Raw genomic sequence first — 23,563 nt, 5'->3', positions numbered from 1 at the left:
ATATATATATATATATATATACAGTATATATAATCTCACCTTTTGAGCCTCTTTTTTTTTCAAAAAAAGATACTCATTCACACTTGCACTTCATACTTACATCACTTATATTGCCAGTCGTTGCTTTAATTATTTTTGATTTATGAATTTTTAACTAATGCATGTGTGTGTGTGTATATATATATATATATATATATATATATAAATATATATATATATATATATATATATATATATATATATATATATATATATATATTTGTGTGTGTGTGTGTGTGCCAATTCAAGTAGTTTTCCACAAAAAAAAACACAAAAACTCTGATTCTCACTGATTTTGAAAAAAGCCATAGCTAAAGCAAGCATTTCTGGCCGCAACAATCACAAAAAAAACAACAGCATGAAATCCTGTATGGACTGATTATACCTCATCACAGAATAGGGCATTCAGGTATAAATCATTCAGTATTTATAACAGGAAAACATGAATTAGGACAATGTGTATTACAGCTGAGCAGAGACAGTGGAACACGTGTTTCTTCACTGTACAGCATATGGAAATTAAAGCTCTTTAATGAATAAAAGCTACTCACTATGAGTGTAATCAACATTACAATGCAAACAAAGCCTTCTAAAAAGAAAGTGGTCCAGGACAAGGGAAATTATATACTACATTATTAAATTATCTAAGATTAACAGGATTGTATAACAGAATTTAAGTTTGAAAAATACCATTTTTAACCTCCTTTTAGTCCCCACGCTCCTGTCCAGTAGGTGGCGGTAATTCACCAAAACTGAATTACCAACTGCCAATAAACCTCTGAAGAAGAAGAAGAACACAAGCTTGGACGCAGGTCTTCATGTGAAAGAGCACTTCCTTCTCCGCACGCGCTTCAGATCTCTGATACTCTGCGTAACATCACTAAAGGTGAGTTCATCTGAAACTTACCACCTGAGCTGCTCGGTTAACAGGTTAGTGGAGATTCTGGAGTCATGAATCTCTGTATTTTTCTTCCAGTGTCCTGATTCTTTACACCTCTTCTAATGAAATCAGAGTCCAGACGCCGCTCTTTAGGAAAATCTCCACAGACTCCTGCTGCTACTGGCTCAAAGGTAAAGTTTAGTCATGTGTCTGATTTCTCTTTTAGTTTTTAAACTCTGAGAACTTATTTATAATTAAGTAACCATTACAATACTGCAAAAAACATACAGGAATATTATGGTGATATTCTACAGGATTTTCAGCTCATTTTCCTGTCAAAATAAAAAGGCAGAACGTAGAATCTGTAAGGTAAAAATATGATATGGAGCAGGTCCTACTGACATCTTTCACAGCTGTATTAGACTTGTACATCCAACAGCGCAGTGAGTGTGATCTGTTTGGAATGGATTGTGTTTTGGATAGTTCAATATTAATAAAATGTTCAATGTGTAATAGTGTTTGATGTTTTTACATTATTATGCTAAACAGTTCAAAATGATGTACAATTACATTGAATAATTTAAGTGATATGTGCACACATACTAATCATAGGTCAAAATATTGCTAAATTTGGCTGAATTATATTAGTCACAAGAGGTACTAAATGAAGAAACGTTTTCAAGCTGAAAGAGCAGGCTCTTATCTCTCTCTCTCTCACACACACACCCACACACATGGCAGAACTGTTGTGCAGGATGGAGATGAAGTTCTGCAGGACATGGTGAGTGTGTCCTGCAGGAATGTAAAGGGGAAATAACTTCACAAAATATTTTCACAAATGAATTATTGAAATTGTCACATGATGACTGATTCAGTCTGTAAAGTTTCCAAGCCGGAGTGCATTCACACCTTAAAAAAGAAAAAAAAAAACCCAGAATAAATAAGGTAAGTATTTTGTGTAAACAATAAAATATCCCTTATTCTTTTATTTCATAATGAGTGTATGACTGCTTATGTGACCTATGCATCTGTTTTTACCATGATGTATTGTTTATGTTTTCACCACAATATGCCAGTGTATTAATGTTACAAATAAAGTGAATTAATTGAGTTTGATTAAGCACACACTAGTGTACATGCTAGCCATGATTATTTATAAAGAAAAAAACAAGACAAGTAAAATATAATGACTAGAAAGTAATAAACTTGATGTTAAAGAAAAAATAGATGCCCTTGCTTTTCCTTGCCATCATGCTCATTTTTGTGCCTGCAGGTGACTAGCAACCAACTTCCTGTTTACAATTGTGTGCGCATGTCCAGTGTGCATGAATGGTCATGTGACATGCGTATTCTGTCGTGTAGTGTGGATGGAGATCGTGTTCATTATAAAACCAAAATGCACTAGTGTAAACAGGGTCTCTCTCTCTCTCCTGTCCAAACAAAAGAAAATACAACGCACTTCAGCCCAGACAACACTTAAGTGTGCCTCTGCTTAATAGGGGTCAAAAATATCGACAGTTTTGAACATCGACTTTTTGACCATTTGGTTGTAGCTCTCAAATGATTACTTTCATTAACAATTTTAACTTCGAGTCTAGCGACTTTTAAGTGTTGAATGTTTTTTTAAGCACTAACTTGCTTACGATCTATTGAGCAGTTTTTGGAAAACATTTGAAAACACCCGTTTTCTCTTGAAATGAATGAGACATAATGATGCTGCTTATCATGATAATGAGAAACCAGAAAGCACAAACTCCTCTGTCTTGAAGACACAAGTATTGAGAATGTTCTATTACATTAAATATAACTATGAACAGTTAAAATTTAATTTCTAACTATTTTATATTTATCTGCATATTTTTTATTAATTTAGCAGCTCCGTCTGAATTTGCATCCATAAAATTCATGGTGTTACAGCCATTAAAGGTGGGTGATTGGACAGTGAAGTTGCATTGTAGGAGACATTTCCAGTAATAATTCCACAACCACATGTGGACAATCTAAAATGGTTTAAGCATCTTGAATAATTTCATGTTTTCCAGATGTACCAGTGCTCAGATTGTGGGAAGAGTTTTACTAAAAGTTGTCATCTCAAAAATCACGAGCGTGTCCACACAGGAGAGAAGCCGTATCACTGTTCACAGTGTGGGAAGAGTTTTACTCATCAGAGTGCTCTCCGACAACACCAGCGCATTCACACAGGAGAGAGGCCATATGACTGCTCACAGTGTGGAACTAGTTTTACTCATCATAGTGCTCTCCAACAACACGAACGTGTTCACACAGGAGAGAAGCCATATCACTGCTCACAGTGTGGAACTAGTTTTACTCGTCAGAGTGCTCTCCGACAACACCAGCGCATTCACACAGGAGAGAAGCCATATCACTGTGGACAGTGTGGGAAGACTTTTACTTATCAGAGTGTTTTCCGAAAACACCAGCGCGTTCACACAGGAGAGAAACCGTATCACTGTGGACAGTGTGAGAAGAGTTTTGCTTACCAGAGTCATCTTCTACAGCACCAGCGAATTCACACAGGAGAGAAGCCGTATCACTGTGGACAGTGTGAGAAGAGTTTTGCTTACCAGAGTATTCTTCAACAACACCAGCGCATTCACACAGGACAGAAACCATATTACTGCTCCCAGTGTGGAAATAGTTTTACTCGTCAGAGTCATCTCAAACGACACCAACTCATTCACACAGGAGAGAGACCGTATCACTGTGGACAGTGTGGGAAAAGTTTTAGTCAAGAGAGTTATCTTCGGATACACCAGCGCATTCACACAGGAGAGAAGCCGTATCACTGCTCACAGTGTGGGAAAAGTTTTCGTGACCAGAGTACCTTCCACAGCCACCAGCAGAGTCATACAGGACAGAAACTGTATGTCTGCAGACAATGTGGACGGAGCTATACTCATGCAAGATCATTAAGGAAACACAAGTGCTCTAACATAAAGCCATCAGATCTTGATACGTGACTTTGTTAAATTAAGATACATGTTTTTGAATGTCTTTTTTTTTTTTTAACGGAAGGTTAAGGGAAATTCTGGCATAAAATGTTTCTTGCACATGACTGTGTTGCGTATGTTTCATAAAGCACCAAGTTTATACTTTCCTTTATTAATCAACAAAAATTCTCCTTAATGCGAATCATAAACGGGTTTTCTAATAGTTGTGTAATTTCTTTTTTAAAATAGATGCTTTTCATTGACACTCACAGGTAAGCTCATGCATATTAATCATCAGAAGGAAGGTGAAGCCAGGGAATGATATCATCTCTGACCTTGATGTATTCAGTCAAAAAGACCCACTGTATCAAAAAACACAAGGCAAGGAATAAAATATAGAACATATTCAGAAACAGCTTTAGATATAAACCTGTCATAAAGAATGTTATATACTGCATACTCTGGTCTGTATAAGTCAGCAAACTTTATTTTTGACAGGTGTCTGTCAAAGGTAAATGATCATGGGAGTTTTCCCACACCCCATATATCTAAATGATACATCTATTTCCCACACATACATACATATACCCCTCAGATTTCCCACCAAAAATATGTCCCCCATACCCCCTCCACATTCATACACCCTTACAAAAAGAGAAAGAGATAGAGAAGCTACTCATCATCAATCTTAATTATTTGACGGGTGTAGGCCAATCTTTAATTATCATAGGGCTGTTCCCACACCCAGTATATCTTAATGATAAAACCATTCCCACGTATAAATACAGTGCCCTCCTCTAATATTGGCACACAGAGAGGTAGCCATATGGAAAAGTACCTCATGCCCATGGTTAAATATGGTGGTGGCACTTAAATGTTTTGGGGCTGTTTTTCTGCCAGAGGACCTGGGCATTTTTTTAGGAAACATGGCATCATGGACTCTATCAAATATCAACAGATATTAAATGAAAACCTGACTGCCTCTGCCAGTAAGATTCAAATGGGCAGTGGTTGGATCTTCCAGCAGGACAATGATCCAAAACATACATCAAAATCAACACAAAAATGGTTTACTGATCTGAAGGATCTGGAGAGATTCTATATGGAGGAATGTTCTCAGATACCTTGCCACGTATTCTCCAACCTCATCGGGCATTATAGGAGAAGTCTCAGATCTTGGCAAAGGGAGGTAGCACAACTTATTGACTTAAAGGGTGCCAATAATTGTTGAACACCTATATTTAACAAAGGGGTTTTTTTATTTTATAAACCTGTTTTGTTTACAGTTGTTTGATATCCATGAGTGCAGAGAATGTTTGTGAATTTTTTGAACAAAATATTAAAAGGTTAAACAATAAAGACAATTTTTCACTGCCTTCTTTGCTCACCAAGGGTGCCAATATTAGTGGAGGGAACTGTACATACCTACATACATACATTCATAGAGAGAAGCTACTCCCCATCAAGCTTACTTATTTTGCAGGTGTAGGTCAAATGTTAATGTTCTTAGGAGTTTCCCCACAACCTATAGATGTTAAAAACATATATCTAAGTGATAGGACTGTTACAGCTACAAAACTACTTCAGACAACTAGAATTATTTAAAAAATTGAGAAGAAACAGCAGAAATAAAAGTAAGACTAGATTATATCTTCTGAGGTCATCATGTTACTACTCTTTCAAGACAGAAACCCCACCTTCTCCATAGACTCCTTCCACATGATGTATAAAAAAAGAGTTTGCCTACATATGGAGTTAAAAGCCTTCTGAGGGTCAGCAAACATTAGGCTCATAAATTCAGACCTACAGCTCGGTTGCTTCCATGGATAATGATGTGACCAGTTCGGTTTTGAAGACAGCAAAACATCAGTTAAACCCTTGGAAAAAGAAATTTAACCTATCGGTCAACAAATGATGAAACTGAGAGGTGCATAACCATCACCATGCTAGCCATCATCTGTGTAGTGTCGGGAGAACTGTTGGACAGAATTATTGATCAAAATCTGACAAACAACTGCCATGGCTGCGTGATTGATCACAGAGTCAACTCCAACACACGTGGTTGAAATACACATTGGTTAGAGATGTTTATGAACAAAGTGTGAGATTTTACAAAAAACTGGGATACTTTGTTCACAATAAGTTTAATCTCTCATGTTTGCTGAACCCTTTGAATGCAAAACTACTCCTGTATTATGCATCTTAGCCTATGTAACCGAATGTGTATCTTTGAATGCCTGATTGAAAATTTTATTCATGTAAATAAAACCTTGTTCACGTCATAAGTGTTCTGAAATAAAGATCTTAATCTATACCTGAGTTTCATCATTCTTGTCTTGACACTCCAAAATGATTAAACGATTGATAAAGAATATATATTATACGCTGTCAGACCCTGGGTTGTATGGTGGTGGTGGTGAGAGTTTGCAAAGAGCTATTGTGGAAAAAAATAGGTGAGTTAATGATGCTGAAATAAAAAATAAACTGGTTAGCAGAGGATGTATGCAGTCTGTATAAAATATTATGTACAAAATTTTAAGGTAACAAGGTTCTTGTAAAGAACATTGATGAATAATGGTAAGCTGATTTAGTTGCCAGAGAGTAATGACAACGCAAAATTCACTGTTGTACTATCTATACACACTGATAATAGATAATGTGTATAGATATTTTATCCAAATATGCCTTGGTATGTGTGTTATGAAACAAGACCAGAACTGAGGTAACTAAAGCTTTTGGTTCTATTGTAAAGGAAGGTAGAGTCTGCCAAAAAATACAAACTGAACAATGGAAGTAGTTTTTTTTTTTTTTTTTTTTTTTTTTAAAAACAAAACATTATCATACTTTAAAGAAAAATCATTGTTCACTTTGCTACGATTACGGGACAAAAGGCATCTGTGTGTGAAAGGTCAGACGGGGAAAGTAAATTAATCCGGAAGCTGTCGGAAAGAAAAAAAAAGTGTTCTCTGTTGATGAATGGGATGTGGGGTTGGCACAGGGAGTGGAACATCATATCAGGCTAAGTGACTTCAGACCCTTCAGACATTTTTTAAACTCCTGTGCGCTACACTCCTGTCCAGTAGGTGGCGGTAATTCACTAAAACTGGTTTACCAACCGCCAATAAACTTCCGAAGAAGAAAAACAACAACACAAACGCACGCTTGGACGCAGATCTTCATATGAAAGAGCGCTTCCTTCTCCACACGGGCTTCGGATCTCTGATACTCTGCGTAACATCACTAAAGGTGAGTTCATCTGAAAGTTACCACCTGAGCTGCTCGGTTAACAGGTTAGTGGAGATTCTGGAGTCATGAATCTCTGTATTTTTCTTCCAGTGTCCTGATTCTTTACACCTCTTCTAATGAAATCAGACTCCAGACGCCGCTCTTTAGGAAAATCTCCACACACTCCTGCTGCTACTGGCTCAAAGGTAAAGTTTACTCATGTGTCTGATTTCTCTTTTAGCTTTTAAACTCTGAGAACTTATTTATGATTTAAAACATTGTTAGGAATGTGAGATGACAGATATTCCACTCCGTGGCTGCACTGTTAAAACACGTGTTTAAAATAACTTCATGATGTGTTCATTGTGAACACCTGCGTGTCTAATTAAGGACGACACATTTTTATTTATTTTATTTATTTATTTTATTTGTATAGCGCTTTTTACAATAGACATTGTCTCAAAGCAGCTTTACAGAAATATCAACATGGTATACAGATATTAAAGGTGCAAATTTATCCCAACTGAGCAAGCCACTGAGTGGCGACGGTGGCAAGGAAAAACTCCCTAAGATGTTTTAAGAGGAAGAAACCTTGAGAGGAACCCGACTCAGAAGGGAACCCATCCTCATCTGGGTAAAACACATTTTGTGTTGCTTTCAGCACAACCAGTGTATTAGTACATTTAACACACACTGTGTGTTCAACATCACACAAAGATGTTAAAAAAATTCAGATGTGTTGTTTATACTCCTGTGTTGTTTCCACCTACAATTATCCTAAAATGCAATTTGTTCGTATGCTAAAATGCTCACAAAATAAATGAACAATTGCATGAAATTCAGGTGACTTGGTTAAAATCATTTAAACATTTGACAGATGTAAGAATGGGAGGTGATGAATCATGTTACAAATCTCCCTCCATCTGGGAAGACAGGAGTCCCACTCGCTTCCATGTGAAAAGCTGTAAAAGAACAAAAAGAGTGTTGTTTAGATGTTTGCTACAAAATATGGAAAATTCTCTTTGGGTTTAACTGAGAAATTGTGTTACAGAATTCCAAATTGTGTAAGTTTGGAAATGTGACCTCCACTCTCCTGATGAACAAAATGGTGCTGTAGACTCACCTGGAGAATATATCTGACTTGTGAATATTTATTTTCCTGCCTTTAGCACCTCACTGCCAGTTTTTTCAGAACCTAATTGTTTTAAGCTACCTTACAGAGATGGTGGAAAGCATTACAACCTACTGTAACCCCATCCTCTCTTTCTGTCATGTTAACCTTGTGAAGAACTTTTGGCCTTGACATTACTGAGCTAGCTAAGTTCCGTTACCCAGCATTAACATTCACCGAATACATGAGGAAACACTGCTCTAATCCATCCTCCTGATTCTAATTACTAAAGCTTGTCCAGAACACCTGCTAAATGTAATACAGAGAGAATATATCATGGTGAATAGCTGTAATGCTACGTTATTGTTAACTCTCAAAAAGGTAAAGGGAATGTCTAACATTACTGTGAGCTGTATGCTAAAGTAAATTATTACCTCAGGTAAGTGTCTAGGTTAGCATCATTCATCCCTCCTGTGATTGGTGACAGCATCCAGGTAGCTAACCCTATTTATACAGATAGAAGCAAGTGAGAAACTGATAGAGAACAGGTTCAAACTAGATCAGCGTGTTGTGACGGGGAGTGAGGAATGTGTGCTCAGTGGTTTTCTACTCTAAGGTTGCATCAGTTTATCCTTTCAGTAACCATTACCACACTACAAAAAAAACCCAAATAAAGGTACAGGAATCCTGCAGGAATATTATGCAGATATGCTACAAGATTTTCAGCTCACCTTCCTGATATTATTAATAAAGGAACTGATCTTTCTATTGTAAATTTTGAAACAATTAGCAGATTAGCAAACCAAAAGACATCTGCTAACTGTTACCTGACTAACTGAAGTTCATTAGAAGAAAATGTGTAACACTTATTCCAGATTATTATATTTCCACAGACAAAAACACTTGGAGCTAATCTAAACACATTTGGTGTTTCAGCTTAGCAAAATTTTGATGCCAAAAGCAAGGTTATCTTTGTATGACTAGTCTCTGAATTTTATAAACGTATACAGTTTGGTCCACAAGTATTTGGACAGTGACAATTTTTGTAATTTTGCCTCTGTACACCACTACAATGGATTTAAAATGAAGCAATCCAGATGTGATTGAAGTGTAGACTTTCAGATTTAATTCAAGGGGATTAACAAAAATATTTCATTAATGGTTTAGGAATTGGTCATTTCTTACACAGTTCCTCCATTTTCACAGGCTCAAAAGTAATTGGATAATTGACTGATAAGCAGCTTCATGGCTAGGTGTGGCCTGTTTCCTCATTATTTCATGACAAATTAACCTCTTAACCATCCTGTACAATTGGCCTAAATTCATATCCAAGGCATACCCAAAGTAAAATGGTTTTGGTCTCTTTTGAAAGGTACCACTGAAGTCATAATCAGTGTAAGTGCTGCTAGTTTTGAGTAATAGAAGTTTGAACACACTGAAATCAAAGGTTTTTTTTCCCACTTGATTTTTTTTTGCATACCGACACCTGCAGATATTAGCTGGAAAACACAATTGGACCACCGCATGAAGCCTTTCCTAGTCCAAGCTCAAATTTGATAACAATACTAAAGAAAATTAATGTTTTACTTGTTTTTCTAAGGGTATGTCCATGCGTTTTACCAAAGTCACTTTTTGGAGACTCCAAAAGGATCCTCGGCAACCATGGACACATACCTCGGATAAAAAGGCTACTACTCTTGATTTTTCTCATTATTTTGGGCACTAATGAAAGGGGACACTAAGAGCCATCATATCTCACATCCAGTGATCTACAAAATGTGTGTTCATAATTTAAACTTTAGCTTAATTATGTCTGAATATACAGTTTTTATTATGTGTATTAGGGATGTCACGAGAACCAATACTTCGGTACCAGCATTGTTAAAATGTGACGGTACTTGTTTTTCTGCGGTACCGATGGTAGCGATTCCAATGAATGTACCGCGGTTGCAATTCTTCTGGAACTGAAGGGGGCAGCAAATACGCGCGTTTTAGTCCTTCCACAAGTGGTTATAACCTGCTGCAAATGAGATGCATAGCCAGACACCAGCTTCTGGCAGGGTTCCTGAGGAATCTTAGCCCAATCCACATGAGCAATGGCCTCCAGTTCAAGTAATATTCTTAGGTTTGTTTGTCCAATTTTGAGCCTGTGGGACTGTGTAAAACAATTGTCTTTAATTCCTAAAGAGTTAAAGCAATCTTTTTGTTAAACTGCTTGAATTAATGCTGAAATTCTACACTCAAATCATTTATTGATTGCTTCATTTTAAATACATTGCAGTGGTGTACAGAGGCAAAATTACAAAAAAAAAATTGTCATCGTCCAAATAATTTTGGACCTGACTACACTATGAGAAATGATGTGTAAGTTAGGTCAACTGTCTTGATCATCTTTGCTCATAAAAATGATCACAGTGGTTTTTGTATTAGTAAAATTTCCAGCAATTATTCCATAACCACATGGGGACAAAATCTAAAATTATTTGAGTATCTTGAATAATTTTGTTTTCCAGATGTACCACTGCTCAGATTGTGGGAAGAGTTTCACTGGAAGTCTGAAATATCACGAGTGCATTCACACAAGAGAAAAGCCGCATCACTGTGGACAGTGTGGGAAGAGTTTTACTTCTCAGAGTCAACTCCAACGACACGAGCGCATCCACACAGGTGTAAGGCCGTATTTCTGCTATCAGTGTGGAAATAGTTTTAATCGTCACAGTCATCTCAAACAACACCAGCACATTCACACTGGAGAGAGGCCCCATCACTGTGGACAGTGTGAGAGGAGTTTTTCTTTTCAGAGTACTCTCTACCAGCACCAGCACATTCACACAGGTGAAAGGCCGTATCACTGCTATCAGTGTGGAAATAGTTTTAATCGTCACAGTCATCTCAAACAACACCAGCACATTCACACTGGAGAGAGGCCCTATCACTGTGGACAATGTGAGAAGAGTTTTTCTTTTCAGAGTGCTCTCTACCGACACCAGCACATTCACACTGGAGAGAGGCCCTATCACTGTAGACAGTGTGAGAAGAGTTTTACTCGTCAGAGTTATCTCCTACAACACGAGCGCATTCACACCGGTGTAAGACCGTATCACTGTGGACAGTGTGAGAAAAGTTTTACTTGTCGAAGTACTCTCCTACGACACGAGAGCATTCACACGGGTATAAAGCCATATCACTGTGGACAGTGTGAGAAAAGTTATGCTTGTCTGAGTCATCTCCAACGACACGAACGCATTCACGCAGGAGAGGAACCGTATCGCTGCTCGCAGTGTGGGAAAAGTTTTCGTGACCAGAAGGCCCTCGACAGCCACCAGCAGAGTCATTCAGGACTGAAGTCATACCTCTGTGGACAATGTGGACGGAGCTATATTCATGCAAGTTCATTAAGGCGACACAAGTGTTCTAACTTAAAGTCATCAGTTCTTGATAAGTGAATTTGTCACTTTAAATTTTTTTTTTTTTTTTTTTTAAGGTAGGTACAGGGAAATTTGGGCATAAAATTATAATATTATTTGCCATGGGATGTAGTATTCTGTTGCATGGGACTGTATTGCTTACTGTCCACTTTTTAGCAGAATTCATGATTTTGTCATTTTCCTGGTTTCCCCTTACTGTAATCAATCAATCTGCGCCTCTGAGTGAGACACATGACACTTTTTCTGACAAAAGAAAATAAAATCAAAACACAGAGGCATTGTATTATTAATATAGCGACCATTTTCATTTTAATTGATTTTTAAATACAAGCTATAATTAGTTTTTTCAAATGTCACGTTGTGCATACTATTGAACTGGACACATTTCCAAGCCAACAGAAGATGGTTGTGTTTACAGGCAACTTGAAGAGATAATTCTGGTCCAAGTTGCTCTGTCTTTACAGTGTCCATTTAACTACAGTGAACTAAAAAAAAAAGTATGGGGATGCCTGACCACCACACCCATGTCTTTTGAACATCCTCTGATGGAATGGTGTTCAATCCATGGTCCTTTGAGCCCAGTGTTCCTGATAAAGTTTTCAGATTTACTGCAACCCTGTCCAGGAGAACACGGTTACACTGTAAGATCAATGAATGGATTTTTGCTGTATATATGTTCCTTTAAGAAGTAAGATGATGTTTGTATGACCTGCAAGTCTTAGAATTTTTACTGCAGGATCACTATCACAATTGTGGATATACAGTGAATGGAGCATTGAGAGAGTACATTACCAGGGGTCTGGGTTTGATGACCTCTTCATTTTGTTAAATCTCATGTTTAATAATGCACCAAATTTATACTTTCCTTATTAATCAACAAAAATTCTCCATAATGCAAATCATAAACAGGTTTTCTCGTAGTTGTGTAATTTCCTTAGAAAATCTGAAATTTTACATTTATACATCTTCAGATGTTTTGCTTTGACACTCACAGGTAAGCTCATCATATTAATCATCCTTCATGTTTTTCCAACTTTAATAACGTTTACCTGTGTAATATTTTGAGCTTAGTCAAATTACATTACTATCAGTTTATTCATTAATAGATCTGTAATGATGCTATTATACTGAATGCTGAGCAAAAGTCCACCATAAGGATTCTAGTAGAACAGACTAAACATTTCAGATATCTCAGAATAAATCTGACACACTTCCTCACAGCATTGTCACATTCTTAGGTTTAATACAGACCAAAGGTTTTTAATGTTTTTTTTACTGGATTGATCTTCACATAATCTGTTTACTGTGCACTTTCAGTGTCTTTAGATCACCAAGAGGAATATCCATGTCTACACTAGTCTATTCTACAGAGTGGAAAGGCCTTGCTTATGTAGAGAGGACAGAAAAGAGACGGGAATGTTATCATCTCTGACCTTGACATGTTTGGTCACAAAGACCCACTGTACCAAAAAACACAAGGCAAGGAGTAAAATATTCAGCATACTCAAGAATCCTGTTCAGAAACTGCTCTAAATAAAAACTTATGAAGAATGTCATATATGTATATAATGGTGGGTCTAAGTCATCAAACCTTATTTTAACAGGTGTATGTTAAAGGTTAATGATCATAGGAGCCCCCCTCCCGTCCCCCACAAACACATACACAAACATACATGCGTCTCTATACCCCACATGTTTCTTGCCATAAATCTCCCCCATACCCCCCACCCCCCCCCCCCCCAAAAAAAGAGAGAGAGACACAGAAAATATACTCTTCAGAATAATCAATCTTAATTATTCGTCAGGTGTAGGCCAACTATATGTTAATTATAGGACTGTTCCCACACACAAGTACAGTGCCCTCCACTAATATTGGCACCCTTGGTAGATATGAGCAAAGAAGGCTGTGAAAAAAGAGGTGGTTTTGGCACACACAGAGGTAGCCATGTGGAAATGTACCTCATGCCGATGGTTAAATATGGTGGTGGCTCTTTAATGTTTTGGGGCTGTTTTTCTGCCAGAGGACCTGGAAATTTTGTTAGGATACATGGCATCATGCACTCTATCAAATATCAACAGACAGGTTGATGAAACTGACAGGTGCATAGCCATCATCCGTGTAGTGTCAGGAGAACTGTTGGATAGAATTATTGATCAAGATCTGAAATACAACTGCCCCGGCTGCGTGATTGATCACAGAGTCAATTCTAACACACGTGGTTGAAATACACGTTGGTTAGAGATGTTAATGAACAACGTGCGAGATTTTACTAAAAACTAGGTTACTTTGCTCGCAATAGGTTTTATTTTTCATGTTTGCTGAACCCTTTGAATGCAAACCTTCTCCTGTATTATGCATCTTAACCTGTGTAACCGATTTGTGTGTTTTAAAATTGCTCAGAAAGGAAAATGTTGGTCACTAAAATCTTTGAATACCTTATTGAAAATTTTATGCATGTAAGTGTAAACCTTGCTCACATCATAAGTGTTCTGAGATAAAGTTCTTAATCTATAGCTGAATTTGATCATTCTTGTCTTTGTAAGGCTGGTGCCAAGATGTCTGAACCTAGAGAGACCTGCTCTCTGAGGAAAAAGGACTCGCACGGGAATTAACACTCAAACTCTCTCCCACAGAATTAACATCGTCACCTGAGAGAACACATCATGCTGAGTGGAGACTGGAAGATCCTCTCTACATTGTTTCCTTCTTCCTTTCCTCACACCCTTCTCTTTCTCTGTATTGAGACCACCTTAAACACACCCAAGGTCTACAGTGCATCTGGAAAGTATTCACAGAGCTTCACTTTTCCCACATTTTGTTATGTTACAGCCTTATTCTAAAATGGATTAAATTCATCAAAAAATTTTCCTCAAAATTCTACAAACAATACCCCATAATGACAACATGAAACAAGTTTATTTAAAATCTTTGCAAATTTATTAAAAATAAAAAACAAAAAAAGCACATGTACATAAGTATTCACAGCCTTTGCCATGATACTCAAAGTGCTCAGGTGCATCCTGTTTCAACTGATCATCCTTGAGATGTTTCTACAACTTGATTGGAGTCCACCTGTGGTAAATTCAGTTAATTGGACATGATTTGGAAAGGCACACACCTGTCTATATAAGGTCCCACAGATAACAATGCATGTCAGAGCACAAACCAAGCCATGAAGTCCAAGGAATTGTCTGTAGACCTCCGAGACAGGATTGTATCGAGGCACAGATCTGGGGAAGGTTGCAAAAACATTTCTGCAGCATTGAAGGTCCCAATGAGCACAGTGGCCTCCATCATCCGGAAATGGAAGAAGTTTGGAACCACCAGGACTCTTCCTAGAGCTGGCTGCCTGGCCAGACTGAGCGATCAGGGGAGAAGGGTGGTGACCAAAAACCTGATGGTCACTCTGACAGAGCTGGAGAGAGGAGAACCTTGCAGAAGAACCATCTCTGCAGCATTCCACCAATCAGGCCTGTATGGTAGAGTGGCCAGACGGAAGCCACTCCTCAGTAAAAGGCACATGAGCGCCAAATTGCACCTGAAGGACTCCCAGACCAAGACAAATATCTAACTCTTTGGCCTCAATTTCAAGCGTCATGTTTGGAGGAAACCAGGCACTACTCATCACCTGGCCAATACCATCCCTACAGTGAAGCATGGTGGTGGCAGCATCATGCTGTGGGGATGTTTTTCACCGGCAGGAACTTGGAGACTAGTCAGGATCGAGGGAAAGATGAATGCAGCAATGTACAGAGACATCCTTGATGAAAACCTGCTCCAGAGCGCTCTGGACCTCAGACTGGGGCGAAGGTTCATCTTCCAACAGGACAACGACCCTAAGCACACAGCCAAGATAACAAAGGAGTGGCTACAGGACAACTCTGTGAATGTCCTTGAGTGGCCCAGCCAGAGCCCAGACTTGAACCCGATTGAACATCTCTGGAGAGATCTGAAAATGGCTGTGCACCGACGCTCCCCATCCAACCTGATGGAGCTTGAGAGGTCCTGCAAAGAAGAATGGGAGAAACTGCCCAAAAATACGTGTGCCAAGCTTGTAGCATCATTCTCAAAAAGACTTGAGGCTATAATTGGTGCCAAAGGTGCTTCAACAAAGTTTTGAGCAAAGGCTGTGAATACTTATGTACATGTGCTTTTTTTTGTTTTTTATTTTTAATAAATTTGCAAAGATTTCAAACAAACTTCTTTCATGTGGTCGTTATGGGGTATTGTTTGTAGAATTTTGGAATAGTGTAACATAACAAAATGTGGAAAAAGTGAAGCGTTGTGAATACTTTCCGGATGCACTGTATATGCATTACATAACATGTTTTAATGTGAATAAAATGTTGACTATACATGTTTGCTGTATTATTCAAAAGGTCTCAATGCATCTGGAAAATATGCTCTCATTCCCTCAACAGCAGTTCAAATTAAAATATTACATGTCGTTAAAGGCATACCCTCCCAGGGTCCCTCACTCAACTTACCTCCTGTATGTAAATAAGGTACATGCTTCCACAAATATCAAATTATAATCACAAACACCACCATTTGGTGGACCCACAGAGCATCTGGATATTTAGGGGAGAGCTGGCCAAAGATTCAGGGAATAGTAATGCTGAATGTAATTCTTTCTTCTTATTATTAATAGTATTGGATTTAGATGTGTTCATACGTGGTTAAATAAATTCTTAGACTTGATTATATTCGGACTTATTCTGAAATTATTTTCTCTAGTAGATTACATGAAGTCCTTGTTACCGCAAATCTGCGACCAGGTTAGTACAGGCTAAAATCCAGGTTTAGGTGGAGCATTGGGGCACGCCAACTGAGATTTTAGAGTCCAGGCTAAAACTTTGGCGTTAAGTGTACTTCGTGTGTACAGGCTCGATATGAAATTTCCATTTAGGACAACATCAAGTTGATGGACCAAGTGTAAATAGCGTGAAGTCTAAACCTCTGATTATTGTAATATTTCTCTAGTTAAGTGTACATAGGAAACTATGGCATGATTATATACAGCTAATGTTACTTGGATATTATTGGTCTATCTCTGTAGATTTTAGTGGTCATGACCTCTGACTAGAAATAATGTTACTATAACTAAATGTTATTATCTAAGGGGACTAAATAGAGTACAATTTAGGAAAGGGCAAGCATGGGGTGGTCATCTAAATAGTATTAGTCAATTACCTCTGACTAATGACCAAGACTGGAGAGTTTGTGACCGTGAGATCCGCGTACACGGCTGGTGCCAGCCGATGACCGACATGGAATCCGAATGAACGAGCACAATTTAAAGTATAGAATAAACTAGAATTAATCAAATGTAAAAGATAAAAAATTTCAAAATACAAATAACTAAGAAACAAATACAACATTGAGGTTTTTACAAATGGAGTCAGATTAAATTTAAGAGAGAGTCAAACAGAATTGTCATAAAAAATTTTAATAATCTAAATGTATTCACATCGCTTTGAAAAGACAGAAACACGTGGGAATCCTTCTACCACGTCATTGGATTCCGTTGTTGGACCAGGGTGTGGACCCTTACATCTTGACACTCCAAAATGACAATGATTGATGAAGAATATATATTATACGCTGTCAGACCCTGGGTTGTATGATGGTGTTGAGAGTTTGCAAAGAGCTATTGTGGAAAAAATACGTAAGAGAGTTAATGATACTGAAATTAAAAAAAAAAAAATCTGGTTAGCAGTGGATGTGTACAGTCTGTACAAAATATTATCTACAAAATTTAAAAGTAACAAGATTTTTGTAATGACAACACAAAATTTACTGTTATACTATCTATACACACTGATAATGTGTATAAATATTTTGTACAAATATGCCTGGGTATGTGTGTTATGAAACAAGACCACAACTGAGGTAACTAAAGCTTTTGATTCTATTGTAAAGGCCGGTAGAGTCCACCAAAAAATACAAACTGAACAATGGAAGGAATTTTTTAAAAACATTATCAAACTTTAAAGAAAAGAAACATAACATTGTTCACTTGGCTATAATTACAGGACAAAAAGCATCTGTGTGTGACAGGTCAGACTGGGAAAAAATTATGCCGGAAGCTGTCGGAAAGAAAAAAAGTGTTCTCTGTTGATGAATGAGATGTGGGGTTGGCACAGGGAGTGGAACATCATATCAGGTTAAGTGACCTCAGACCCTTCGGGGAGCGATCTGCTGATATTGATGATGTAAGAAGGCATCTAAAAGATCTCTTGACTGCCGGCATCATTAAAGAATCACAAAGCCCTTTATTTATTTATTTAACTTTATTTATGGACTTTAATACTGTGAATTCTTTATATTTCTGGATTTCTTGAGTTAATACTGATGTCTGGAGAAAATTTCATGTGAATAACCTCATTGGAAATATATTTACTGAGAAAAAGTATATAAAATGTGTGTGTACATATATATATATATATATATATATATATATATATATATATATATATATATATATATATATATATATATGGTTGGGCGTCGAACATATGTACAGCTACAGCTAAAAGGTCTCATTTACCAACAAATATCACTGCAATTGCAATTTTGCCAATGAACTAGTTTTCTGCAAAAAAGCACAAAAACTCTGCAAATTGCATCACTGATTTTGAAAAAAGCCGCAGCTAAAGCAAGCATTTCTGGCCACAACAATTCACAAAAAAACAACAGCATGAAATCCTGTATGGACTGATTATACCTCATCACAGAATAGGGCATTCAGGTATAAATCATTCAGTATTATCATTCAGATAACAGGAAAAGATGAAATAGGACAATGTGTGTATTACAGCTGAGCAGAGACAGTGGAACATGTGCTTCTTCACTGTACAGGATATGGAAATTAAAGATCTTTAATGAATAAAAGCTACTCACTATGAGTGTAATCAACATTACAATGCAAAGTCTTCTAAAAAGAAAGTGGTCCAGGACAAGGGGAGGTATATACTAAATTATTAAATTATCTAAGATTAACAGGATTGTATAACAGGATTTAAGTTTGAAAAATACCATTTTTAACCTCCTTTTAGTCTCCACGCTCCTGTCCTGTAAGTGGCGGTAGTTCACCAAAACTGAATTACCAACCGCCAATAAACCTCTGAAGAAGAAGAAGAAGAAGAAGAAGAACACACGCTTGGACGCAGGTCTTCATGTGAAAGAGCGCTTCCTTCGCCACACGCGCTTCAGATCTCTGATACTCTGCGTAACATCACTAAAGGTGAGTTCATCTGAAACTTACCACCTGAGCTGCTCGGTTAACAGGTTAGTGGAGATTCTGGAGTCATGAATCTCTGTATTTTTCTTCCAGTGTCCTGATTCTTTACACCTCTTCTAATGAAATCAGAGTCCAGACGCCGCTCTTTAGGAGATAGACTTTATTATTCACACAACAAAGCCGAGCTGGTCTGCAGATCAACTCCCTTACTTCTCCTCGATACATGTGTCGCGTTATCGTTTCTGATAATGTGGAATAATAAAGAGATCATTTCATTTCAACCGTGTCCTTTTTAATAACAGCAACGTAAGCCCACATGCAACAATGCACATCCCTATGACTTCCTGTGTTACCTCTCAAGCGTCCCCCGCTCCCCAGGTCTACAACCGGAATAAAGTCGGTGTGTAGTTGGACGTTCGATATTCACAGATATGCGGAAATTAAGGGACCGTCTCTAAAGTTACATAACACATTGTTAAACACGTTTCTAACTTCAATAGCATTTGAAAGGAGTGACTTACAGTCATATAACCAACTGGAAAGTGTTCATCTAAATGTCAGGTATGGTACACACCTTTTAGATTTTTTTTTATATTTAACAAAATAAACTATTAAATCATATATAAAAATTGCCATGTATTTCACTACAGAATGGCCCCATACAAAATATACCATAATTTAAAGCTCAATAGCATTTGAAGGGAATGACTTACAGTCACACAACCAACTGTAAAGTGTTCGACTAGGTGTCAGATATGATGCACAGCTTTTAGATTTTTGATATTTAACCCTACAATGCATGAACTAAAAAAAAAAACTTCACGAATGCATAAAGGGGGTCAACACGACCCGTACTGGATTGAATGATTTTCTTAAAAAAATAGATGTCCTATTAATGAAATAATTAAACCAACTGATGATCCACGGATGTTTTAATATTGTTATACGATTCTAGTGTTATAGATGTAGGTTTCTGAATAAAAATCCACGACAATTTGAGGTGATATGACATTTCATTGTGATGAACAGAAGTTTGTAGTCTGTTCTCTGAGAGCTCCAGAGCCACAGTTCTGCCACTTTTGGGTAATATCCTTTTGTTCAGGTCTTTTCTCTTCATAAAGATGAGCCAGAAAAGAGTGCTGCTTAATGGGTGCCATTTATTCCAGTCCATTTTACTTCCACAGACAAGAACAAAAGAATAATGTGTGAGCCAGAAGATTTAAAAAGCGAATTCTCTGTAACCCACTCCCACCCACCTCAACTCCACACGCACACACTTACAGCCCTAACCCTAAATTACAATATCATGTAGGGATGATTACATCATTACACAGTTCCTCCAATTAATGCAAATTAACGCAAAATCAAGCAAACTGCAATATTCAGGGGAGCTTGCAATTGTTTAAACTTACAGCAGATTTTCTGCAGATTTGGCCAAGATCCATCATGTGATGTCATCACAACGTGCATTCAGCCAAACCCCTTTGATTCATGTGTGCTGAACATGAGTACAGCTAAAAGGTCTCATTTACCAATAAACATCCCTGTAAAAGACCGTGCTAAACAATTTCACCAATTATCCAAGTTGCATTGGAAATTTTGAAAAAAAAATGCCTCTGTAAAATCAAGCATTTTTAACTAATCAAAACTCAGATTAGTGATGAGAAATGATGTGTAAGTTTGGTCAACTCTCATTCATCTTGGCTCTCAAACATGATCAGTCAGTGGTTTTGGCATGAATAAAATTGGGCTGCAGTCAATGGTATTACATTACAAATCTAAAATTACAAAGTTGTTACAGCCATTAAAGGTGAGTGATTTGGTTGTGAAGCCATATTACAGCATTGTAGGAGACGTTTCCAATTACAATTTGAGAAACACATGGGGACAAAATCTGAAATTATTTAAGCATAATTTTGTTTTCCAGATGTACCACTGCTCAGATTATGGGGAGAGTTTTACTAAAAGTTGTCATCTAAAAGATCATGAGCGAATCCACACAGGAGAGAAGCCATATGTGTGCTCGCAGTGTGGGAAGAGTTTTACTCGTCAGAGTAATCTCCAAATACACGAGCGCATTCACACGGGAGAGAAGCCGTATCACTGCTCACAGTGTGGGAAGAGTTTTACTCGTCAGAGTCACCTCCAAATACACGAGCGCGTTCACACAGGAGAGAAGCCGTATCACTGCTCACAGTGTGGGAAGAGTTTTATTTGTCAGAGTAATCTCCAACGACATGAGCGCATTCACATAGGAGAGAAGCCGTATCACTGCTCACAGTGTGGGAAGAGTTTTACTCAAAAGAGTAGTCTCCAGCAGCACAAGCGCATTCACACAGGAGAGAAGCCGTATCACTGTGAACAGTGTGGGAAGAGTTTTATTCATCAGAGTTATCTCCAACAACACGAGCGCATTCACACAGGAGAGAAGCCATATTACTGCTTACAGTGTGGGAAGAGTTTTAGTCGTCAGAGTCATCTCCAAACACACGAGCGCATTCACACAGGAGAGAAGCCATATCACTGCTCACAGTGTGGGAAGAGTTTTAGTCGTCAGAGTCATCTCCAAATACATGAGCGCATTCACACGGGAGAGAAGCCGTATCATTGCTCACAGTGTGGGAAGAGTTTTACTCAAGAGAATAGTCTCCAACAACACAAGCGCATTCACACAGGAGTGAAGCCGTATTACTGCTTACAGTGTGGGAAGAGTTTTACTCAAGAGAGTAGTCTCCAGCAACACGAGCGCATTCACACAGGAGTGAAGCCGTATTACTGCTTACAGTGTGGGAAGAGTTTTACTCAAGAGAGTAGTCTCCAGCAACACGAGCGCATTCACACAGGCGAGAAGCCGTATCACTGCTCACAGTGTGGGAAGAGTTTTATTTGTCAGAGTAATCTCAAACGACACGAGCGCATTCACACAGGAGAGAAGCTGTATCACTGCTCACAGTGTGGGAAGAGTTTTACCTGTCAGAGTCATCTCAAACAACATGAGCGCATTCACACAGGAGAGAGGCCGTATCACTGCTCACAGTGTGGGAAAAGTTTTCATGACCAGAGTGCCCTCTACAGCCATCAGCAGAGTCATACAGGACAGAAGCCGTACATCTGCGGACACTGTGGACAAAGCTATACTCATTCAAGGTCGTTAAGGAAACACAAGTGCTCTAACATAAAGCCATCAGCTCTTGATACGTGAATTTGTGAAATTTACATACATGCTGTTCATTTTCATTTTTTAAAGGCAGGTAAAGAGACTTTCTGGCATAAAACTATATAATATCATTTGTCATGGACTGTAGTATTCTGTTGAATGGGACTGTTATTGCTTACTCTCTGGGCTTAGCAGAATTCATGACTTTATGTTTTCCAAGCATTGAATACACCAAGATAGGAAACACCCTGACTTCCACTGAAACGTATTTAGTTTCATAAGGCCAAAACCAAAATGTCACCCACAGTGGTTAAAAAGGCAAATGTTTTGTTTAACTGAATGCATATGCATTTAATTTCCTGAAATTCACATCTAGATATTTTAAACAACTTAATATATGGCAACTTTGGTGGCAAACCTCCCAATATTTAGGTGAGCAAAAGTATAGGTACAGATGGTCTTAAAGTAAATAATACTTAATCTCTGGTTGCATGTCCGTTGCTTGCAATAACTGCATCAAGTTGGTGACCCACTGACATCACCAAACTATTGAATTCTTCTTTTGTCATGCTTTTCTTGGCTTTTACTGCAGCCTTTTTCAGTTGTTGTATGTTTCTGGGGGTTTCGCCCTTCAGTTTCCCTCGTCAGGAGGTGAAATGCTCTTCAACTGGTTTAAGGTCTGGTGATTGATTTTGGCCATTTTAAAATCTTCCATTTTTTCCCTTTTGATGAAGTCCTTTGTTGAGTTGGTAGCGTGTTTTGGATCATTGTCTTGCTGCATGATGAAGTCCCAATTATATTGGATCAGATTGTTTTTGTAAACTTCTGAATTCATTCTGCTGCTATCATCATGAGTTACATCATCAATAAAGATTAGTGAGTACATTCCAGAAGCAGCCATGCAACTTCAAGCCATGAGACTACCTCCACTATGCTTGACTGATGAGCTTCTATGTTTTGGATTATGAGCAGATCGTTTCTTTGTCCACACTTTGTCCTTTCCATCACTGTCCTGTAGCACCAATTGTATCATATTTGCTACATGAGTTCTGAGACCTCTATGTTGTCAACATGAACAGTAGTTTGCTGAAAACACCTGTTGAATGGATTCTGACATGTCTTCTGCCTTCTGGTGGATTATCCGTGCACTGCCAGAAGTAGCAGGCTTTTGAAGGCCATATGTCTGCTTTCATGTAGCGACTCTCAAGTTTTTGGCAGGGGATTCTTTGCTAATTATGAAAGTTACAGCAAGAATTTATATTGTTAGTAATATTTCAATATGAATTTTTACAGTATTGAAGCAACATGTAATTACTTAACATTTTGTGCCTTATTTTATAGTAAAATCGTGTTGAAAATGTGTGTATGAAATATCATACAGCAGGTATATAAGGTAATAAACCCCTCAATTGTCATTTTATTGTATTTCATGGTGCAATCTACCTTATGCCTACCACATTATTGATTATTTAATTAAACTAATTAAAGATTAGAATGTTATCAAGATATATTTATAGTGGAAATTGAG

At 37.8% G+C, this 23,563-nt stretch overlaps 1 protein-coding gene across 4 annotated transcripts; it reads left to right on the top strand.

The window, feature by feature from the left end:
* The first annotated feature begins 890 nt into the window (after positions 1 to 890).
* Positions 891 to 23,478, top strand: LOC128615572 (zinc finger protein 420-like). 4 transcript variants are annotated; one of them, XM_053637772.1, is made up of 4 exons: positions 891 to 1,110; positions 2,962 to 3,840; positions 10,747 to 11,615; positions 20,847 to 23,478. In XM_053637772.1, the coding sequence occupies exons 1-4, from the start codon at positions 1,042 to 1,044 to the stop codon at positions 22,078 to 22,080; spliced, it is 3,051 nt and encodes a 1,016-aa protein (XP_053493747.1). In that variant the 5' UTR covers positions 891 to 1,041; the 3' UTR covers positions 22,081 to 23,478. The 4 variants fall into 4 exon arrangements, with proteins under 4 accessions (XP_053493747.1, XP_053493745.1, XP_053493744.1 ...); XM_053637770.1 differs by lacking the exons at positions 891 to 1,110; positions 2,962 to 3,840; positions 10,747 to 11,615 and adding an exon at positions 18,738 to 18,881 and having other exon boundaries at positions 20,806 to 23,478; XM_053637769.1 differs by lacking the exons at positions 891 to 1,110; positions 2,962 to 3,840; positions 10,747 to 11,615 and adding an exon at positions 18,738 to 18,881 and having other exon boundaries at positions 18,972 to 23,478.
* Positions 23,479 to 23,563: the final 85 nt, after the last annotated feature.

Source organism: Ictalurus furcatus, chromosome 12 (genome assembly GCF_023375685.1).
Source record: "Ictalurus furcatus strain D&B chromosome 12, Billie_1.0, whole genome shotgun sequence".
In the NCBI taxonomy this organism is placed as follows: Eukaryota; Metazoa; Chordata; class Actinopteri; order Siluriformes; family Ictaluridae; genus Ictalurus; species Ictalurus furcatus.
Note: the sequence above shows the minus strand (reverse complement) of the source record. Positions and strands in the feature narration are given on the sequence as shown.

What these genes read in the sequence shown, in the direction of transcription:
- LOC128615572 (XM_053637772.1), top strand. Translation starts at nt 1,042, where the DNA reads ATGAAATCAGAGTCCAGACGCCGCTCTTTAGGAAAATCTCCACAGACT. An exon ending in GTGGACGGAGCTATACTCAT is followed by an intron (nt 3,841 to 10,746) that starts GCAAGATCATTA and finishes GATTGTGGGAAG; the next exon opens with AGTTTCACTGGAAGTCTGAA. An exon ending in AGTTCATTAAGGCGACACAA is followed by an intron (nt 11,616 to 20,846) that starts GTGTTCTAACTT and finishes TTTTACTAAAAG; the next exon opens with TTGTCATCTAAAAGATCATG.